This window comes from Bactrocera neohumeralis, chromosome 4, assembly GCF_024586455.1.
Source record: "Bactrocera neohumeralis isolate Rockhampton chromosome 4, APGP_CSIRO_Bneo_wtdbg2-racon-allhic-juicebox.fasta_v2, whole genome shotgun sequence".
In the NCBI taxonomy this organism is placed as follows: domain Eukaryota; kingdom Metazoa; phylum Arthropoda; class Insecta; order Diptera; family Tephritidae; genus Bactrocera; species Bactrocera neohumeralis.
In genome coordinates, this window is record NC_065921.1 from 68,413,604 (window position 1) to 68,436,652 (window position 23,049).

At 40.3% G+C, this 23,049-nt stretch overlaps 1 protein-coding gene across 1 annotated transcript in view; it reads left to right on the top strand.

The window, feature by feature from the left end:
- The window catches only part of LOC126757040 (calbindin-32), a 242,897-nt gene that overhangs the window by 80,512 nt on the left and 139,336 nt on the right, over window positions 1-23,049 (top strand). The window contains exon 7 of the mRNA XM_050470627.1: window positions 19,721-19,776. Within this exon, the coding sequence (XP_050326584.1) occupies window positions 19,721-19,776 (56 nt within the window). The remainder of the gene's footprint in view (window positions 1-19,720; window positions 19,777-23,049) is intronic.

Genomic DNA, 23,049 nt, shown 5'->3' on the forward strand with positions numbered 1-23,049 from the left:
CTCCAGAATAAAAAAAAAATCGATTTTTGTTTCATATATTTAAAGTTTAGACCCTTAAGAACATATCCTCCTAAAGATTTTTAAAAATTAAAATTATATCTCAAGTTCTATATAACCGATTTACTTGAAATTTTGTGTGAACCTTCTTTATATAATCCTTTATCGTTCCTATAAGCATCGTGTCAAAATTTTTGTTTTTAAATATTTTGAAAAAAATTTTTCAGGCAGTCGCCATTTTTCAAAAAAAAAAATTTTCGTGTTCCCTGAGGTAGGGACTATAACAGCATCCTTACTGATTAAGAATTTCTTTTGATTTTTTTTTTCAGACCACCAGGAGAGTCAGGATCAATGTCACCCGGATGCGCCATTTTTTTACACATGTCTCTGACACATACGAACGCCAAACCCTTTGAGGGTTTTACTATACTGACCTAGTACCATCACCCTGATTTGGAATTTCTCACCCCCCAGATTAGCTGTTGTACTGTGATATTAATTGCCTTTTTTTACGACACTTTAAAAATTACCTGAAATTCATGCTTCTAGAATAGAATACCCCCTTAAGTTCGTGCGTGTGGAAACAGAGGATATGGAAGGCCTCCATTCTGTTGAGAAGATCAGTTGAAGAAGGATCTGATTTATTCTGCTGTGCGTCCTTCCGATCCTAAAATGAATGTTTTGATTCATAGTACCCCACTTAATGGGAGAGAAATTAACAAATTTCTACTCATAGAACATCACAACTTTTAAGCGTTGTGCGAGGTGTTGACAAATATAATGAAATTTTGAAAATAAAATATTTTTTGCAATTCGAAAATTTTGTGGTCTTCTGTTCACTTGGATTAGTACAAAACTGTATTAGTACCTTATACTGTAATATTAGTTGAACTTTACATAGATCTAAAAATACATTAATACCTTATATTGTATAACTAGTTTCATTTTACGTAAAACAGATAAGTGTAAAGTTTTTCATCATAGCAAGAGCTCTCATTTTTTAAATCATAAAACATGCTGTCGACCTCCTTTCATTTCTTCTTTAAAGTAAAGTTTCGAACTTTAAAACCTCAAAATCTTTTATTGAAACATACGAGCCTTAACGAAGCATTGAATAGCATTGGTCAATAAAATTAAACTCGCAAACGTGTTCTGGAACCCAATGTCCACTACATACATATATGGAGTGTGAGGTGTTATGTAACATCTATTGCTATGGGCGAATTGCAGCTGAGCAGACGGAAACACAATTTGCGATTGTGTGTGCACATGAATTTTAAGTAAACACTGGAGGTCGATTGCAATCATCAACTAACGCACACACCATGAACAACGCGGACGTATACTATTATGCAACAGTGTAATTGCAATTGCGGCAGTGCGGTCAAAATAGTTGAAATCTCAACTGGCGAACTAGTTTCTGTAGTTATTTCGCCACTGAGAGTGGCCTAGGAGCGCAAGTTCTGCTGATATGCTATCAATGCTGTGGTCGCTGGTGAATAGAATGTGCAAGCTATCTTATCGCTTGCATAATTTCAGCAACATCACTGTCTCGTAGCACACAAGTCCTAAGAGGCTCTGTGAAATCGGAAGACAATCAGCTAACGTTGTGTAGCGCCTCTCTGTACACAGTTATTATAGTTTATTATTGCTGTCCTCCGGCTGCTCGAACATCTCTTCTCATCCACCTTGCGTGGTCGCCTTGCCATGACTCGATTAATTATGGTCGACGCATAAGTAGAAATTGCGTTGGCATTCGTGGTTTTCATACACTACTGACACTTTGACAGCTCGTGGTCAGCCAACAGCAACAACAAATGCCGACAGTTGTCCGTAAGGCATAAATACTATATTTGCACATAACACAGGCGCTGTTGCTTATCATTATCCTCAGTGCTAAGTTGTGTTATGTTATGCTGTGCTCTGGGTGGAATGTTGTGCCCGTTGGTCACAAAGCTTGTCGTCTCATAGCGTTGCTTGTAATTAATTCGTGTCACTATTTGCACAAACACTCACACCCACCTACACAGCTACCATTTCCTATATGTATGCATGTGGCTGTGTTTGCACGTAGTTATTGCCGCATTATTATGTGTACACATGCCAAGGCGTGCGTTGCAGTGAATTTCATTTGAAAGTGCCTGTAATGAAAGGAAGCCTTTTTATTATCAGATAAATTTAAGATTATGGCTTTCTCAGAAAAATGCTTTACATGCATTTAAGGTCAAGTGAATTTTGATGTTATTTTAGAGGCCCCGTTAAAAAAGAAAGTACCCATCGTATGGTTTGCAGGTCATATACCGTTGAAGTACCATATAATAAAACATGAAAAAAAAAGTCAGTGGCCTTCACATGTCCGTTTTTTTTATAGCATAAAAGCGCATACGATGATCTTTGCCCTGATTTTGATCTTTCAGTTTATGTGACAGCTATATTCCGTGGCAGTCTAATCTGAACAATATGTTCGGAGATTGAAGCGATGCCTCTGATAATAATATTATATATGCCAAATGTCTCTAAGATACCTTGCCAAATGAAAAAGTTTTCGAAATAAGGAGTCAGCTTGTCATGCTAATTACTTGCATATCGTCAACTAAAATGCAAAACAACATATTATTAACAAAATCCAAATTGAGCTTTTTATTGCTTATGACTCAATACATCATATTACATATGTACATGTACAGGGTCCGGCACTCGAAGTGTAACCCATTAAAAAAGCCATAAATTCGGTTTGGAAAATTATTTTTATTTATTTTAAAGTACAGAATGTGTGAAAATAATCATAAATTCAGGACCACTTTTGCTCGATATGATCACCTATTGCCTCAACTATGGCCTTGAAACGGTTAAAAATGGATCGCAAGCTGCCCAAATGTGACTTGCCGGTATTTTGGCCCACTCACGGACAATGGCTTTCTTCAGCATCTCGAGACTGGTGTATTTTTTACTTCGGACTTTGCTCTCCAAAATGGCCCTGAGAGAATAATCCATTGGATTCGCATCTGGTGAATTCGAAAGCCATTCTGTAGTCGTAATGAAGTTTGGAACGTTGTTTTTCAGCATTCTTGGTTCATTCGCGCTTTGTGAGACGGTGCTGAGTCTTGTTGAAACGTCCATGGTTTGCGACTGAAATGTTTGTTTGCCCACGGCGTCAAAGCAGCCTCGAGAACACTTTCCCGATAATATGTCGCATTTACTTTGACACCAGGCTCGATGAAAACAATTGGAGAGCGCCCATCTGCGGTGACAGCGGCCCAAACCATTATTTGTGGCGGGTGTTGCCTCCTGGTGGCCAACCAATGACTTAGATTCTCGTATGAACGATCGGTCAAGTAAACTCTATCGTTTTGAGAGTTTACGAATTGCTCAATTGGACAAATTTTATAGTCAGAAAACACAATGTTCGGAATTTGTCCGCTTTCGGCCAAGCGAAGCAACTGCTTCGCTCTCTCAAGTCATACTTGTTGCTGCTTCGGTGTGAGATCATGGGCCTTTTAGAACTTGTACGGCTTGACCTTGAGCCCATTTTTCAATATGCGACAGATGCTGCGGTCGGATATTGTCAGTTCTTTAGCCATTTGATTGGCACTTTGTTGTGGATTTCGCGCAAGTCGCTTCTTCACTTTCGGAACCATCTCACGTGAAGTTGCAGTCTTTTGATGACCACCTCCATGGCGTTTTGCGATGCTACCAGTAACATTGTAACGAATGATGGTGCGATAAACAAAAACTTTATTCACATTAAGGTGTTTGAGCTCACGAACCATTGCTGGCTGTGATTTTCCAGCTAAATATAAAGCAATCACACTATTACGTTTGAATTCCATCGCTGATCACTTTTTTTGCGTTCACTTTTGGCAAAACGCTTTTGTACACTTATGAACAATACTCCGAACTGTCATTCAGCAAATTCATAAACAGCTGATTCCAGTGCGACAGCTGCGGTAACGTTACGTTATAAAGTTTTCTAATTAAGGCAGAGATTTTTGAAGGAAGGCTTAAACATATTTCTTAAGAGAGTATAGTCAATAACGGGTTTTAAATATAGATGCTGCAAAAGTAGATCGATAGCGACAGCAAACGACGCTATATTTTTCCCTGCTCTTTTAAACTATACGATCCAAAAACGAGTGGAAATTGTAAAAAAACTACCGTAATTCGAAATCAGTGACGTCAACTTTAAGAGCGCTACCTCCAATTTATTGCCGTCATAACCGTCTTGTCAGATCAACAATTGAGCGTCTAGTGGAAAAATTTTTAATCCACAGGTACACTACAAAATGTTCCCGTGCCAGTGAGACAGAGTGTCGATAATATTTCTGCCGCTAGCGCATCAATTGAGGAAGACCCAAATTAGTCGCTTACACGTCGCTCTCAAGCGTTGGGCATCTCTGTGACGTCGTTGTGGTGAGTTTTGGCCTCCATTCTTAAAAGATTAGATTGACACAAGCACGGAAGCCGCTTGACCATCAGAACCGTCGTATGTTCGTGAATTGGGATGAGAAAAATCTTGATGAAAGCGATGAAATCGATTCGAAAATTCGTCAATAAGCAAAATATGTGTTATTGGTCAGCGTCTGGTACACACGTACTCCATGATCCATGCAAAAAAATCGAGTTCGATACAAAATGGCATCGAATGAACTTTCACGTTGCTGTGATAAAGAATATTTTTGGCCCGAATTTTGATATGATCTTGAACAATATGTGGTTTCAATAGGACGGCGCTACAAGTTGCACAGCAAATGTCACAATCGATTTATTGAACACCAAGTTTGGTGAAGGTGTTATCACACGAAATGGCCCAGTCAATTGGCCGCTTCGGTTTGGCGATGTGACGCCGTTAGACTATTTCTTGTGGGACTACGTCAAGTCTATGGTCTATGCCAAGAAGCCGCGTACGAATATCGAACGTGATTTACTATATACATAAAAACCTTTGAAAAGTGGGTTCAGCGTCTGGACTTCTGCAAGCGTGCCCGTGATGGCCATGCAAAGGAAACCGAGTTACATACATAATGTCATCGAATGAACTTTCACAGGAATAAAGAATTTCATTGATGTCCCAAACTTTTATAGCGCTCTTATTGAAAACCCCGTTATAAATGTGATATTGTGCAGTAGTCGTCAAGTGGAACCAGAATCTAGTATCGCTTTAACGAGTTTTATTGATTGGGTAAACCAATCACTCTAGGCCCTATGTTCCACCTAGGAACTACGGGAAAATATATATACCAATCACTCACATACTTTCTTCAGTCTCTTTAATTTCTTGTAGGATACGGCTTATCAAATTGTTTCACAATACCTGATTATTTTTTACTTTCCTTTTGGATACGTTTTGTTCACGGTGAGTCATAAAACAGCCGGTAATGATAACAAGTTGACCAGTTATAATAACATGATTACCCTCGGTATCCCAACGATATGAAGAAATATAAGGAAGAGTACGCTTATAAGCTTAATTAGGGTTAAGAATGAATATAAATGGCGCAAATGTAAAAAAAGAAATTAAATTGAAATTGATGAGCAATATCGGTATAACTTCTCTGAATACGCAGCAATCGGCAAGCCTTCGGTATTGTTGCGCATTTTTTGCGGCTTTTTTATACCACCCACTGACACACTGTTCGGCAGATAGAAGACCCAAAAACCGCATGCTGGCGGCAACTGGCTTTTGTCATCACACACACACACACACACCCATAAGCAACACCATAACAAAAAGTGCTTCAGCGCCACTTCAGCTGTCAATGCTAATGATTTACTACGATTTTTTTTACTCCTACCCGCTGACTGTCAGGCTGCATAGGACGGGCAACGCTCGCAGGCGAAAAAAGATATGCAAAGCTGTAGCAGAGAAAAACAATAAAACGACGAAATGAAGCATGAGCGCAAACTTTTTCACAACAAGGCGCATGAATTTCACATTAGAGCGCAAAGCTTGCGCACAGGACTCGCCTAGGCGGCGCATGCAGACGCAAAGTTAGGACAGGAAAGAGTGGAGAGACCTTGCTGGAGCGCCTGTGGCTAAAGTGTAGCGCAGCTTATCGCCAAAAGTGTTGTATAAGTATGTATGTGTGTATGTGTGTAAGTAATTGAACATGTCACACGACCAACCTTATCAGCATTTTAGGCCGATATGCGTATAAAAGTACCCAAAGTGCCATTTTGCTGCGAAGGCAAGGGACAACCGTGCACAGTGCTTCGTGCTTTGTGTTGCGCCCGCCGTGTAGTGTGTTACTAGGCTTTGTCTTTTGGCGTGCTATCAGCTGGTTGCGGTATCACGCTACCTGTCTAACAAACGAATTGCCTTCCCTCTCCAAGACACTCTTCGTTATGCCTCAATTTCACTCGGCCGCCCTTAACCTTTCTCATTTGCCTTTTCACCGTTAAGCGCCCACAAATAAATGCTGATTCATTTCCATTGACATTAAGTATTTGTTTTTGTTTTTTTTTTTTACATTGAGGTAGCAATTCTAAAACAAAAGCTCTTACAATAAACGACCTTTGCACGTAGTAAGTCTGCGTAGCGGGTGTGAGTGAGGCAGGTGTGCGGTAAGAGATATCAACTTAGGTTCGCGGCCTATTAACTAGCAGCTTCAATTGTCTGCTAGCGCTTTGCGGTTGGTGGGAACAATGTCGGGGAGAATTAAAGTTTTTATGTCGAAAGTTTGGCAATTCCAAAAGTTTTTGAGGCACGTCGAATAATGTAATAAAATATAAATGAAAAGAATAAGGAAGGCTTTGTTTTTGAGTTGTTATACCCAGTGCATATTTTTAGGTTGCTACTCATCGATATTGGTGACATTGTGACAATTTTCATCTTGATCAAATTGTAGAATTGAATCTGAAACCGAAAACTGTGTCACATTTTTTCTACTAAATTGTATATATTGGAGAGCTAGCTTCTTTCCGACAAGTAATAGATTATTGTTTTATGAGATCAGCAGGCTTTGTTATCTCAGAGTCCTTCTTTCTCTCTTTCTCATCACTTTGAACCCGATTCAGATTTCGAGACGTCGGCTAGTGATATTGACTCGTATTGTTCTGAGTAACGAGAATTTATTATTTTCTTAATAAATATACCCACAGCTATTCTATAGAAGCCCAAGAACGACCCTTGACCACCTGAGAGAGGTTCGCCATAAAAATAATATGAACAAACATCGTCAGCTGGGAATTCACTGAAATTGTATTCCAATCTAGTAATGCGTTTAAAGTACTCATGTTTATGTTACGTGCATTGGGTAAAAGGTTTGAGGAAGAAATCCTCGTTATCTGTCACATTCTCACATATTCACAGTTCAGTTTTTAGATTTTTTTCAGTTATTCCATTATATTCTTATACTTTGTACTTGATGGCACCAATTTCAGTTTGCCTCCTTTTTGTTGTATTTCGTTAAGTTAGTTTCTTGTTAATTTTTTTGTGTTTTGTTTCAACTTTATCGCGAATTTCAAAGTTTGCCTGCCAATCACTTGCTTTTCGTTTTATTAATATGTATTTTTAAGTAGTTGGCTTGTTATCGCTTTTTCGCTTCTTCTGAACCCCTGTCAAAGCGGACGGTTTAACAAGTGGGTATATAAAATTCTGACGCAAAGTTTGCCGTAAGTCTTATTGGACTAATTTGCATTTTTTAATTAAAATTTTTTGAATTCATAATTATTCATATATAACGGGTGATCCAAGTAGGTGTAATTTTTTCAATAGATTTTTTTTTGACAGATCACGCGTGAGTCGTGTCCAGCAGTGATATTATTTTTGTTCAGTATTGTTTGGCATTTCATCATGGAAAGACTCACGCATGAATGGTCAACTTCATTATGAACTTTATTATGCAGCAACTCGAACTAACGTATGGAACAACTTGACACATTTTTACGTTGGGATCGTAAATTGAAAGGGTGCCATAACCAATTTGTGCAAGTACTGGAGCCGCTCGATCTTTCCAAGCGACATCGTTTCGATCTATAAGCTCTTGAAAAGTTCCAAGAAAATCCGACCTTTTCGAGCCAAATTTTGTTCAGCGATGAAGCTCATTTCTGTCTCAAGGGGTATGTAAACAAGCAAAATTGCCGTATTTGGGACAAAGAACAACCTGGAGAGATTCAAGAGCTGTCATTTTATCCAAAAAAAAAACCAACCATTTGGTGTGGCTTGTGGGCCGGTGGAATCATCGGTCCATATTTTTTAAAAAATATGCCGGTAAGAACGTATCAATGACCGTTATCGCGTCATGATAACCGACTGTTTGATGCCTGAAATCGTGATCTCGGCGACATTTGATTTCAACAAGATGGCGCTAGTTCCTACACATCGCATTAATCAACGGATTTATTGAGAGAATACTTCGGTGAACGGATAATTTTACGTTTTGGGCCGGTCGATTGGCCACCAAGATCGTGGGATATCATACCGTTAGACTTTCCTGTGAGGATATGTAAAGTTTTAAGTTTATGTTTAAGTTTACCAATCGAAGTGTTCGAACGAATCATCGAAAATTGGACTAAACGGATGGACCATCTAAGACATGGCCTCGCCCACTTATGGACCAAAAACCATATCTCAGGAACTACTAGACCGATTTCAATGAAATTCGGTATATAATATTTTCTTAACACCCTGATAAAATGTACGAAATATGGGTGAAATCGGTTCACAACCACGCCTTCTTCCAATATAACGCTATTTTGAATTCCATCTGATGCCTTCTCTGTATAATATATACATATGTACATTAGGAACCAATGATGATAGCGGAATAAAACTTTACAAAAATACGGTATTTGAAAAATATGTAAATGACGTATAATGAAATCTCGATTATCACTTTATCATGCGAGAATATAAAATGTTAGGTTACACCCGAACTTAGCCCTTCCTTACTTGTTCTTTATACATATATACATATCGTCACCTGAAATGCAAAATAACGTATCATCAAAAAATTAAAAATTGAGTTTTTTACTGATTACGATTCACCACATCATATTACATATGTGTCGCAAATTTTAAGCTTCTGCGATCAAAAATACCCAAGCTATAATAAATATTCAAAAAAACGTATCATCAAGTGCTTGATTTCGTTAAACAAAATAACGTATCATCATGTATGTATGTAATATAACAGAGTGTTTTTTTTATATCGAAGTTAGCCTTCATTTATTGTTTATGTTTATTTTTAGTGATTAAGTTCAATGTACTTTGGTTAGTTTAGGCTACATCGTTGATCGAACGTAGACTGTGTTCGAACTTATAAATTAACAAAACGTTTCCCGCCAGGTGGGATGTCTGAAGGTATGCGCCCCCAAGTGATTAAGTCCTGACCTCCCTAACGCAAGACAGCCAAGAAGGAAGTGTTGAATTGTTTCCACCTAATCTTCTTCCATACAGCTTCTGCAGATGGCGTCTGGTAGGATTCCCAGCCTTACTGCGTGGAAGCCAATAGGGCAATGGCGTGTTTGAAGCCCCAAAACTAGGGAAAGGCTGCCTTACTGAGGGCAAAGAGATCACTTGATCTCATGCGAACGATCTTGGGACAAAAGACTTTTTCAACAGCGTGTGAAAAAATTGTGGCCCAGCAGTAATAGAATAGGATACGGGAGCACAGATCCGCTCCCATTCTACCGATAGCGATTCTAGGGGACCTCTTCTTGCTAGCTCATGCTTCCTGCGATTCCGCTGTAGTCTGGCACTCATATCATTCTTATCATAAAGGCACTCGATGCTATTGATAGCGAGGTTAGGTCTTCGATCAGCTCTGAATTCTCTCATTCTTAATGAGTTGAAGGCTGGAATCGTCTCTCTGCTATCTGAGTCGATGGTCAATCCTATGAAGGAGGCTGCACTCCGGAGTAGTAAATCTACATTGCAATACTTAGGAAGTTGGAGAAACTGGAGTTGATAAAGAGCTCCTGACGGTAGACCCCTCCACCTTTGACCCATTCGTGAAGAAGCTCATTGTCCCTTTTCTCCAACGGCTTATTCCCAGCCACAACTCCCTCGGTATATGGGTATAGAAGGAGCCGCCAGAGTTCGGTTTAGCGACTCCATGATCCAAGTGATCAGACCCGTGCGTTTTTAGGAATTCAGTAGCCTATTCTTTTGCAAAGTTTAACAATAACTAAGAAGAAATGGCAACATCTGCAGGACCTAGAAGCTTCAATTCTAGCATACTGTTATTACTTTTATGATAATATACCTTTTGAATAATTAGTTATTTAATAAATAATAATTAAACATTATCCTCATTTTTTAGCTTGAAATATTTAAATTTTTTCTAGTACTTATGTACATATTAATAATAAAAATAACATGAAATATGAAAAACTTGCAACTGCTTTTATTTAAAATTAAAAAAAGTATTAATATTAAAATTTTTAATTTTTATACAAATTTAGATTGATCATACGTTATTTTGTTTCAGAAATGAAAATTCAAAATAACGTAAGACCCCTACTATAAAATTTGCTTAATATTTTTATTATTTTTTTCTAAAATATACTTATCTTCTTCTTCTTAATTGGCGTAGAAACCGCTTAAGCGATTATAGCCGAGTTAACAACAGCGCGCCAGTCGTTTCTTCTTTTCGCTACGTGGCGCCAATTGGATATTCCAAGCGAAGCCAGGTCCTTCTCCACTTGGTCCTTCCAACGGAGTGGAGGTCTTCCTCTTCCTCTGCTTCCCCCGGCGGGTACTGCGTCGAATATTTTCAGAGCTGGAGTGTTTTCGTCCATCCGGACAACATGACCTAGCCAGCGTAGCCGCTGTCTTTTAATTCGCTGAACTATGTCGATGTCGTCGTATATCTCGTACAGCTCATCGTTCCATCGAATGCGATATTCGCCGTGGCTAACACGCAAAGGACCATAAATCTTTCGCAGAACTTTTCTCTCGAAAACTCGCAGCGTCGACTCATCCGTTGTTGACATCGTCCAAGACTTTGTCGAGAGAAGACTTTGCTTCTCAATTGCCTACTCAGTCCGAAGTAGCACCTGTTGGCAAGAGTTATCCTGCGTTGGATTTCAAGGCTGACATTGTTGGTGGTGTTTACGCTGGTTCCAAGATAGACGAAATTATCTACGACTTCAAAGTTATGACTGTCAACAGTGACGTGAGAGCCAAGTCGCGAATGCGACGACTGTTTGTTTGATGACAGGAGATATTTCGTCTTGCCCTCGTTCACTGCCAGACCCATTTTCTGTGCTTCCTTGTCCAGCCTGGAGAAAGCAGAACTAACGGCGCGGGTGTTGAGGCCGATGATATCAATATCATCGGCATACGCCAACAGCTGTACACTCTTATAGAAGATGGTACCTTCTCTATTTAGTTCTGCGGCTCGAACTATTTTTTCCAAAAGCAGGTTGAAAAAGTCGCACGATAGGGAATCGCCTTGTCTGAAACCTCGTTTGGTATCGAACGGCTCGGAGAGGTCCTTCCCGATCCTGACGGAGCTTTTGGTGTTACTCAACGTCAGTTTACACAGCCGTATTAGTTTTGCGGGGATACCAAATTCAGACATCGCGGCATAAAGGCAGCTCCTTTTCGTGCTGTCGAAAGCAGCTTTGAAATCGACGAAGAGGTGGTGTGTGTCGATTCTCCTTTCACGGGTCTTTTCCAAGATTTGGCGCATGATGAATATCTGGTCGGTTGTTGATTTGCCAGGTCTAAAGCCACACTGATAAGGTCCAATCAGTTTGTTGACGGTGGGCTTTAATCTTTCACACAGTACGCTCGATAGAACCTTATATGCGATGTTGAGGAGGCTAATCCCACGGTAGTTGGCGCAGATTGTGGGGTCTCCTTTTTTTATGGATTGGGCATAGCACACTTAAATTCCAATCGTTGGGCATGCTTTCGTCCGACCATATTTTACAAAGAAGCTGATGCATGTTCAGTTCTACGCCGCCGTGTTTGAATAGCTCGGCCGGCAATCCGTCGGCTCCTGCCGCTTTGTTGTTCTTCAGGCGGGCAATTGCTATTCGAACTTCTTCATGGTCGGGTAATGGAACGTCTGCTCCATCGTCATCGATTGGGGAATCGGGTTCTCCTTCTCCTGGTGTTGTGCGTTCACTGCCATTCAGCAGGCTGGAGAAGTGTTCCCTCCATAATTTAAGTATGCTTTGGGCATCAGTGACTAGATCACCTTTGGGGGTTCTACAGGAATACGCTCCGGTCTTGAAACCTTCCGTAAGCCGCCGCATTTTTTCGTAGAATTTTCGAGCATTACCCCTGTCGGCCAGCTTGTCAAGCTCTTCGTACTCACGCATTTCAGCCTCTTTCTTCTTCTGTCTACAAATGCGTCTCGCTTCCCTCTTCAACTCTCGGTATCTATCCCATCCCGCACGTGTAGTGGTCGATCGTAACGTTGCGAGGTAGGCAGCCTGTTTTCTCTCCGCTGCGACACGGCACTCCTCGTCGTACCAGCTGTTCTTTTGCACTTTCCGAAAACCAATGGCTTCGGTTGCAGCTGTACGTAAGGAGTTTGAAATGCCGTCCCACAGTTCCCTTATACCGAGTTGTTGACGAGTGCTCTCAGAGAGCAGGAGTGCAAGCCGAGTAGAAAATCGTTCGGCTGTCTGTTGTGATTGCAGCTTCTCGACGTCGAACCTTCCTTGTGTTTGGTGGCGCGCGTTTTTTGCTGCGAGTCGATGTTAGGACCTCGGAGCGCACGCACATCTAAAACACTGGAGACGTGTCTTCCGTCTATCACAACATGATCGATCTGGTTGGTAGTTTTTCGATCCGGAGACAGCCAGGTAGCTTGATGAATCTTCTTATGCTGGAATCTAGTACTACAGATAACCATATTTCGGACCCCGGCGAAGTCAATCAGCCTCAACCCATTTGGGGATGTTTCGTCGTGGAGGCTGAATTTACCGACCGTAGTGCCAAATATACCTTCTTTGCCCACCCTGGCGTTAAAGTCGCCAAGCACGATTTTGACATCGTGGCGGGGGCAGTTTCATAAGCGCGCTCCAAGCGCTCATAGAAGGCATCTTTGGTCACATCGTCCTTCTCATCCGTCGGGGCGTGGGCGCAAATCAGCGATATGTTGAAGAACCTCGCTTTGATGCGGATTGTGGCTAGACGTTCATTCACCGCAGTGAATGATAGTACTCGGCGACGGAGTCTCTCTCCCACCACGAATCCTACACCAAACTTGCGCTCCTTTATATGGCCACTGTAGTAAATGTCACAAGGACCTACTCGTCTCTGTCCTTGTCCCGTCCATCGCATTTCTTGGACGGCGGTGATGTCAGCCTTTGTCTTTACGAGGACATCAACCAGCTGGGCAGCGGCACCTTCCCAATTAAGGGACCGGACATTCCAGGTGCATGCCCTCAATTCGTAGTCCTTATTTCGTTTGCCATGGTCGTCATCAAAAGGGGGGTCTCTCATCCGAGGCTGGTTGTAGCTCTTCACTGGGGGTGTTTTTTACGTGGCGGGTCCCAAACCCAGCGCACAACCCTTGTAGGGAATGTTTCGCCTTCTCACTTTAGCTCGCCTTCGAACGGATGTTCTTAGGCTACCCAGAGGATACTTGATCAAAGACCGGAAGTAGTGAGCTGCTTGAGCCATGTGTAAAAGAATCGTTTCTGGCCACTCCCAAGAGAATGGCGATCAGAGAACTTTCCTCACTTGCGTGAACTTCTACACATGACTCCATCCTCCTTCATTAATTCAGATTTGAAAATTGTGTTTCAATATCTCAAGTGGTTTTCTTTTTATACGGTTTTTTGCTTCTCCTGTAAACCTACGAAAAGTGATGTTACGTTATTTTGCATTTCAGGTGACGATATGTAGGTATAACCTTAAATCTAATCAAAATATCATTTTTTGGAACATCTTATATACAGGGCTATAGAAATAGCACAAATAAAGTTAGTATAGTAGTTGGAACTTCCATTCATGCTTCATTCTTATTAAACATATAGGGTCCGATAACTAATTAGAAAAACCATAAAATCGGTTTGGAAAATTATTTTTATTTATTTTAAAGTAAAAAATGTGTAAAAATAATCATAAATTCAGGACCAATTCACTTTTGCTCGATATGACCACCTTTTGCCTTAACTATGGCCTTGAGACGGTCAAAAAACGAATCGCAAGCTGCCCAAATGTGACTTGCCGGTATTTTGGCCCACTCACGGACAATGGCTTTCTTCAGCATCTCGAGACTGGTGTATTTTTTACTTCGGACCTTGCTCTCCAAAATGACCCAGAGAGAATAATCCATTGGATTCGCATCTGGTGAATTCGAGAGTCATTGTGTGGTCGTAATGAAGTTCGGAACGTTGTTTTTCAGCCATTCTTGGTTCACTCGCGCTTTGTGAGACGTTGCTGAGTCTTGTTGAAACGTCCATCTGCGGTGACAGCGGCCCAAACCATTATTTGTGGCGGGTGCTGCCTCCTGGTGGCCAACCGATGACTTAGATTCTCGTATGAACGGTCGGTCAAGTAAACCTATCGTTTTGAGAGTTTACGAATTGCTCAATTGGACAAATTTTTTGGTCAGAAAACACAAAGTTCGGAATTTGACCGCTTTCGACCAAGCTTCTTACTTTGCTGCTTCGGTGTGAGATCATGGGCCTTTTGGAACTTGTAAGGCTTGACCTTGAGCTCATTTTTCAATATGATTGGCACTTCGTCGTGGATTTCGCTCAAGTCGCTTCTTCACTTTCGGAACCATCTCACGTGACGTTGCAGTCTTTTGATGACCACCTCCATGGCGTTTTGCGATGCTACCAGTATCATTGTAACGAGTGATGGTGCGATAAACAAAAACTTTATTCACATTAAGGTGTTTGAGCTCACGAACAATTGCTGGCTGTGATTTTCCAGCTAAATATAAAGCAATCACACTATTACATTTGAATTCCATCGCTGATCACTTTTTTTTGCGTTCACTTTTGGCAAAACGCTTTTGTACACTTGTGAACAATACTCCGAACTGTCATTCAGCAAATTTATAAATAGCTGCGCGGGGGTCTGAAGATGGTTACACTTCGAGTGCCCTGTACAAAGGTCAACGAAGTATTTTAAATTGTTTCTTTTTGACGCATTTAATGAGATACTTGCATGTTAAATGTATGCTTGGAAATTAGTCATCATCCACCGAGCGTCGACCGATATATATTTTAGTTGCAAGCTATGATCGAACCGCTCGATGAATCGAACTAGATTGGAATCACGGTAATTACCCAAAAGCAAAATAAGCGGATTTCGGTGACTGTATTACGAAAAATTTTGAGGTTAGACATTGTCTGTTGTTGAAATAATTTTTCTAGAACGCCATCTGAAAATATGCTCTTCCTAGTGGGGCATGTCACTATTGTCACTGCGACATTAATTTCTCAAAATGCAGTTTGACATTTTATAATTGATCACAAATGTCACTTTCTGCTATGTCAGCGAAATTCGGTTAAAACGTAGAAAATACAAAACTCACGTAGAAACATTTTTGATTTACTGTACGTTTGTGCCATACCTCATGTACACCTAAGCACGAAGCTGCGTATAAGAGTACATAGAAAGCGAGATGTCTGCGTAGTGCAGCGACAGTTTGAGTGACAGGACACATGCTTGCATCCTGATTGTTTGTGATGGCGCTCTTGCCACCAAATCAAAGCGTAATTGGATTTGTGCCTTCACTCAATATTTCAAAATAGTAAAAAATAAAAACGAAAAGCCAATGCAATAGATGCATTTCAATTATTTACGATTTAGATTTAAATTCAATGAGCTGTTAAATGCGATCTAGGTCAAAACAAATTTATTTGCATGGTATGCTAAAACCACAATTATATATATGTGTGTATGTACTACATATTATTTCTATATATGTATGTATTTGCGAAAGGAAACCACAAACATTAGCAGTTGCCAAACGAAGTACGTAAGAAAAGGCTATCTTTCTTCTTCACCTTTTTAAAGAGCTATCCTAGTTTCAGTAATGCTCGAAAATTCTACGAAAAAATGCGAGGCTTACAGAAGGTTTCAAGACCGGAGCATACTCTTGTAGAACCCCCAAAGGTGATCTAGTGACCGATGCCCAGAGCATACTTAAATTATGGAGGGAACACTTCTCCAGCCTGCTGAATGGCAGTGAACGCACAACGCCAGGAGAAGGCGAACCCGCGATGACGATGGAGCAGACGTTCCATTGCCCGACCATGAAGAAGTTCGAATAGCAATTACCCGCCTGAAGAACAACAAAGCGGCAGGGGCCGATGGATTGCCGGCTGAGCTATTCAAACACGGCGGCGAAGAACTGATAAGGAGCATGCATCAGCTTCTTTGTAAAATATGGTCGGACGAAAGCATGCCCAACGATTGGAATTTAAATGTGCTCTGCCCAATCCATAAAAAAGGAGACCCCACAATCTGCGCCAACTACCGTGGGATTAGCCTCCTCAACATCGCATTTAAGGTTCTATCGAGCGTATTGTGTGAAAGATCAAATCGCACAGTCAACAAAATGATTGGACCTTATCAGTGTGGCTTTAGACCTGGAAAATCAACAACCGACCAGATATTTACCATGCGCCAAATCTTGGAAAAGACCTCTTCGTCGATTTCAAAGCTGCTTTCGACAGCACGAAAAGAATCTGCCTCTATGTCGCGATGTCTGAATTTGGTATCCCCGCAAAACTAATACGGCTGTGTAAACTGACGTTGAGTAACACTAAAAGCTCCGTCAGGATCGGGAAGGACCTCTCCGAGCCGTTCGATACCAAACGAGGTTTCAGACAAGGCGACTCCCTATCGTGCGACTTCTTCAACCTGCTTCTGGAGAAAATAGTTCGAGCTGCAGTACTAAATAGAGAAGGTACCATCTTCTATAAGAGTGTACAGCTGCTGGCGTATGCCGATGATATTGATATCATCGGCCTCAACACCCGCGCCGTTAGTTCTGCTTTCTCCAGGCTGGACAAGGAAACACAGAAAATGGGTCTGGCAGTGAACGAGGGCAAAACGAAATATCTCCTGTCATCAAACAAACAGTCATCGCACTCGCGACTTGGCACTCACGTCACTGTTGACAGTCATAACTTTGAAGTTGTAGATAATTTCGTCTATCTTGGAACCAGCGTAAACACCACCAACAACGTCAGCCTGGAAATCCAACGCAGGATTGCTCTTGCCAACAGGTGCTACTTCGGACTGAGTAGGCAATTGAAAAGTAAAGTCCTCTCTCGACGAACAAAAGCTAAACTCTATAAGTCGCTCATAATTCCCGTCCTGCTATATGGTGCAGAGGCTTGGGCGATGACAACAACCAATGAGTCGACGTTACGAGTTTTCGAGAGAAAAGTTCTGCGAAAGATTTATGGTTCTTTGCGCATTGGCCACGGCGAATATCGCATTCAATGGAACGATGAGCTGTACGAGATATACGACGACATTGACATAGTTCAGCGAATTAAAAGACAGCGGCTACGCTGGCTAGGTCATGTTGTCCGGATGGATGAAAACACTCCAGCTCTGAAAGTATTCGACGCAGTACCCGCCGGGGAAGCAGAGGAAGAGGAAGACCTCCACTCCGTTGGAGAAATCAGGTGGAGAAGGACCTGGCTTCGCTTGGAATATCTGAATTGGCGCCACGTAGCGAAAAGAAGAAACGGCTGGCGCGCTGTTGTTAACTCGGCTATAATCGCGTAAGCGGTGTCTACGCCAATTAAGAAGAAGAAGATCCTAGTTTTAGTAATAAGATATGTGTCCGATATATACTATATAATAGTTTGTGTCGGAGTATAGACCCAGTTTTGACTATTATTTTATCTTTGACGACGTTGGCATTCGCTTTTCCTTTATTCTTGTTATGTGAAATCCTTAAATCTTCTCAACATGATCCTAAGTGGCTCCACTGATATTGAGTTGTAAAAAGTTTAAAAACTGGCTCTACCTACCGCTTCTCTTCTTGGCGCTCTCTACTCTCTTCGGCTTTCTTTTGGTTTCGCTATTTATCATAAGTTACAAACTTAAAATTTGAATAACAAAATATGATATGTAACAGTTCAAATAAAAAGTCCCCTTCCTACTATAGGAAAACATATTTCTTTGGCAAAATTCGTTTTTTTATTCAACATAGTTCTCTACTGATTATAGCGACCCTACATTTGTAGCATTTTGTGGCACAATTTGCCGTTTGCCTCAAAATTGACCTCACTTGTGGCAATCACCTCTTCATTCGATGAAAATTTCTTCCCAGTGAGCATTATTTTGTGATGTGAGAACAGGTAATCGTCGGTGGGGGCCAGATTTGGAGAATACGGTGGATGCGGACGTACTTCGAAGCCCGATTCATGGATTTTTGCCATCGTTTTCATTGATTTGTGACACGGAGCATTGTCTTAGTGAAATAGCATTTCTTTTTCTTCAAATGCGGCCGTTTTCGGCGTACTTCAAACTGTCCAACAACGCTATGTTATAGTCGTTGTAGACGGTCCTTCTTTTTCCAAGGTAGTCAACAAAAATTATTCAAAAATAAAGACGTCATAAACTTGTCAGACGACTATTACGTTTTTCCACGCCTTGAAGCGGGTTCATCGTGTGCAGTTCACTCGGATGGCTGTCGATTGGACTTCGGAGTGAAATGATGGATTCATGTTTCAAGCATTGTCACATATATCCGCTTGAATCCAAATCGACGTTGTTTTCGTCCAAAGGGAGTTCGCGGCACAAACTTTGCACAGAAATAAGAAAGCTTCTCTTTACGATCATCCAAAATTATTTTGTGAAAACTCTTTTGATATTCTCGTCGGCAACAACCTGGGCGTCCACTGCGTTTACAGTCTTCAGTGCTCATTTCACCACGTCTAAACTTAGCATACCAATCCTTGATGGTTGATTTTCCCGGGGCAGTGTCCGGAAACTCGTCATCAAGCCAAGTGTTTGCTTAAACTGTATTTTTTTCTTTCAAAAAGCAATTTTTTATCAATACAAACTCACCTTAAACCAACGCAAATACAAACTCATAATCCTTAAAATCACAGCTGATTCACTAAAAAGCTGATTTCAGCGCACAACCACGCTTGGCGTGACACAGATTTTCCTAATCCACAGCGAATACAATAGACAAAATTATATCTCTCAGGTAGCAACAAAAACAAGTAGCAAAGAGTGACTTGAATTGTATAAGCAACAAAAACTACAATGTGCCCTGCAATCTCATCATAAAACAGTGCGCTGCTTTCAACGCATCAAAAAAGGTGTTTCAAATTACGGGCCATTGTTGTAATTGTAGCAATAGCATAAAATTTACTTAATTACCATGGGGAATGCTTGAAGTGACCTTAAGGGAGCGCTGGCAGCCAGTCGCTGCTTATGGCGCTGGTGAATGAAGCGAAACGAAGCATAAAGCGGGTTAAACTTTGCATAATTTCAGGCGCTCAAGCGCATAAGTAATGCAGAAATAACGAAAATATTCCGAAGTGCTAAAATACTTGTAGCGCGGTATGCGGCGGCGGGTTTCTGGCGTATCTGTTGTAATTTGAAATGTAAACGCCTGGTCTGCTGCAGCCAAAGTCGAGCTATTGTTGAAGTTAAATGATTGCATAAGTTAAGGAGATACGAACATTAATATTTTCAACAAATTCACTGTGAAATTTACTAATTTGTATTCAGAACTGCGTTTACACGCATTTCTCTGTTTCTACTTTCTCTTGCGATATTTCGTTACTGATTATTTGTTCTTTTTCTTTTTTTCCTTTGCAGTTGCAAGTTTTCGACGCCAACAAGGATGGACGTCTGCAGCTCTCCGAAATGGCCAAGTGAGTAAATATACATTACGGCAAGGTTTCTATTGTATTTTTGTTGTTGCTTGCATTGTATATAAATACAAAATATTTCAATGGGAAGCGCATTCATTTTGACAAGATGGCGGCAAGTGTAAGGAGTGTTCTGGCTGTGACTGCTTGTAATGATATTGCCGGTTCAGAGTTTGGCGGCTTTTAACTAATTACTTAAATTCGTAATGAATTTTAGATTTGTTGAGTAAATACAAGGTGCGTTCCAAAGTAAACAGGACTTAATAAAAAACAGAACAAATGTTTTTTTTTCGGCAAAATTTATTTTATTTTATTTTCCTTCTGCTTCAATACAGCTTTTTGCACAGTCCAAAAGCATGTCGAACAAGTGTTTTAGCTCGTTAGCAGGTATGGCCGCCAGTATGCCGGTGCAAGCCTTTGGAATGACCTCCACGCATAACGCTTTCCTTTCACGGGCAAATGCATTTTTCCGAAAAGGAAGAAGTCGCACGGTGCCATATAAGGTGAATACGGGGAGTGGTTAATGGTTGAAATGTGATTTTTGTTCAAATAATCGGTCCTTCGAATGTTGGATTCTGAGCAATTTTTGGTCGTCAGTCAATTTGTGCGGAACAAACCGTGTACACACCTTTCGTAAGCCCAAATGTTCGGCCAAAATGCAATAAGTCGAAGTTTTGGAGATGTTCAATTCCATTTCCTTGAATTTCAATGATGATTTCGTCTGATTTTTGATGAATTCGATAGAATTTCCGGTGATTTTGATTGGCACACATGTTGATCGTCATTTATGTCCTCACGACCACTTTGAAAACGTTGAAACCACTCGTGCACTCTGCCACGGGATAGGCAATCTTCTCCATAAACTTGTTTCATCAATTGAAACGTTTCGGTAAAAATTTTACCAATTTTAAAACAAAATTTAATGTTGGCTCTTTGTTCGAAGCTCATTTTCGTACCGATAACACAAACATACTGACACTTAAAACGCAATAACTTCACTTCCAATCAATGAAATGTCATGAAATTCTCACTAGACAATCGATAAAGATAGCAGATTCTAACGCACCAGTCGACATATAGATGGCGCCACCAGGGGGCGCTAGATTCAAAAAGTCCTGTTTACTTTGGAACGCACCTTATAAGTTAACTTTAGTTTAGCATAAAATCTTGTTAAAAAACTTAAAAAGAACATAGAATTTTGCTTTGGTCAATTTAGATTTTGTGTTTTTTCCAATTTGGGCTTCAAAGTAATACTCTTCAAGGCTTATTGGAAATAGCTGTCGTCAAAAAAATATTGCTCTATTAAAACAATTATCCAAAACTGAGAGCATGATGCTTTGGAGAGCAAAGGAAGGCCGAAGTTTAAAAATAAATATATTGGGTTGAATGCTCGCTCTGCTAAAAACGTAATAAGAAAGAGTAGTTGTGAACAACAAAAAAGGCCACAAAAATATAACTTCATAACAACAATATAAGCGTTCCAATTTATTAATTTAGATTTTTGAGGATCGGTATATAGCAAAATTTCGGTAAGGAAATTCGAAATTTTCATATTCTTTTAAGTGTTAAAATACTTAAAGCTAATAATATTTTTTTATTAGTTGAAATTGAGAAATTAATGAAATCTCAGAGTATTAATGAACTAATTTTTACCGAAAAATTTTGCTGACATGTCTTATGTTTTAATATTCATTAAGCTCCTGTTGAACTATAAAATACTTATAGACAAAAAATGTGTCAGTTTCTAAAATACTGGTTTCAAGTTTTTCAAAGTCCTTTTTTATACTCTTGCAACATGTTTCTACAGAGTATAATAGTTTTGTTCACCTAACGGTTCTATGTATATTCTATAACTAAGCGAGGCTCATATATACGATATATATATCAGGAAGACGAGAAAAGTGAAATCTATCTAAGTGTCTGTCTGTCCGACCGTTGGTGGAAGTTGTAACTTGAGTAGAAATTAGGATATTTTTATGAAACTTGGTAGACAAGAAACATGTCATCGCACCATAAGAAGTTTGGTTTTGTAGCTGAGCGTAATCGGACCACTGTAACGTCCACAAAACATCATTAAACGAACACGTATAAAGAGACCTAACTAAGCCGTAAATTAAGATAAAAAACATAAATGTGGCACAACGATTCACAATCAGGAGGGACAGGTAGGGAGAGTATGAATATCTTAAACAAATTTTTAATTTTACGGAAAATATCTTATAATAGTGTGAAAACTGGTGAAATCAAACGACGGTTTTTTAAAAAGGAGCGCAAACTCGGCGTGGAATTCGTGGTGGGAGAGGAGAAAGACTCCGTCGCCGAATACTGGCGTTCACCCCGATAGATCGTTCAATCCGCCTCAAAGCGCAGTTCTTCAACATATTGCTGATTTGCGCCCACGCACCGACGGACGAGAAAGACGATGTGACCAAAGATGTCTTCTATGAGCGCTTGGAGCACACGTATGAGAGCTGCCATGAACAAAAATTAAGAAATAGGATGCGGCTGATCGACTGTAGTACTAGATTGCAGCATAGAAAAATTCACCAAGCTACCTGGTTGTCTCCGGTTCGAAAAACCACCAATCACATCGATCATGTTATGATAGACGGAAGACACGTATCCAGTGTTTTAGACGTGCGTACGCACCGAGGTCCTAACATTGACTCGGTTCACTATTTTGTTGCAACCAAGATGACGTTTTTTTTAAAAACCCCTAGGACCCCCAGTGCCTATAGTTAAACTTTTACCGATTTGAAGTTTGGAAAGAATTCTTTCTTGATAATAGTATAACAGAGAGCAAAAAGTAGGCTGAATTGGGTCAATACGGGAAGTATTAAGCCCCTATATGACTAATATACAAATTGTTGAAGTTTCGGGGGTTTTTATACCGTGTATATAATAACAGTGCATGTGAAGTACCTTAATGAAATCCAGAGAGCAATTTTTTGGCATGTATTAGTGACTAAAATAGATAATAATAGACAATTTTCGCTTCGATTGTAATCCATTCACGATATCGTTGAAGAATGAAATTGAAACCTTTTGCAACATTTTCCAATATTGCCAACTCCTGAAGGTATTTAGCCGGCTGTGAACAGTGCCAGTTGCAGGAGTATAAAATGTTCGGTTACACCCGAAATTTGCTCTTCCTCACTTGTTTACAAATGATATTTGAAGTCAAAAAATTATGGTTAAAATCACAAAACTGCATTTTCTTAGATTTCGGTTCAAAGTTCTTTTTCTTGTTACTAGCATATACCCATTTAGGTGAAT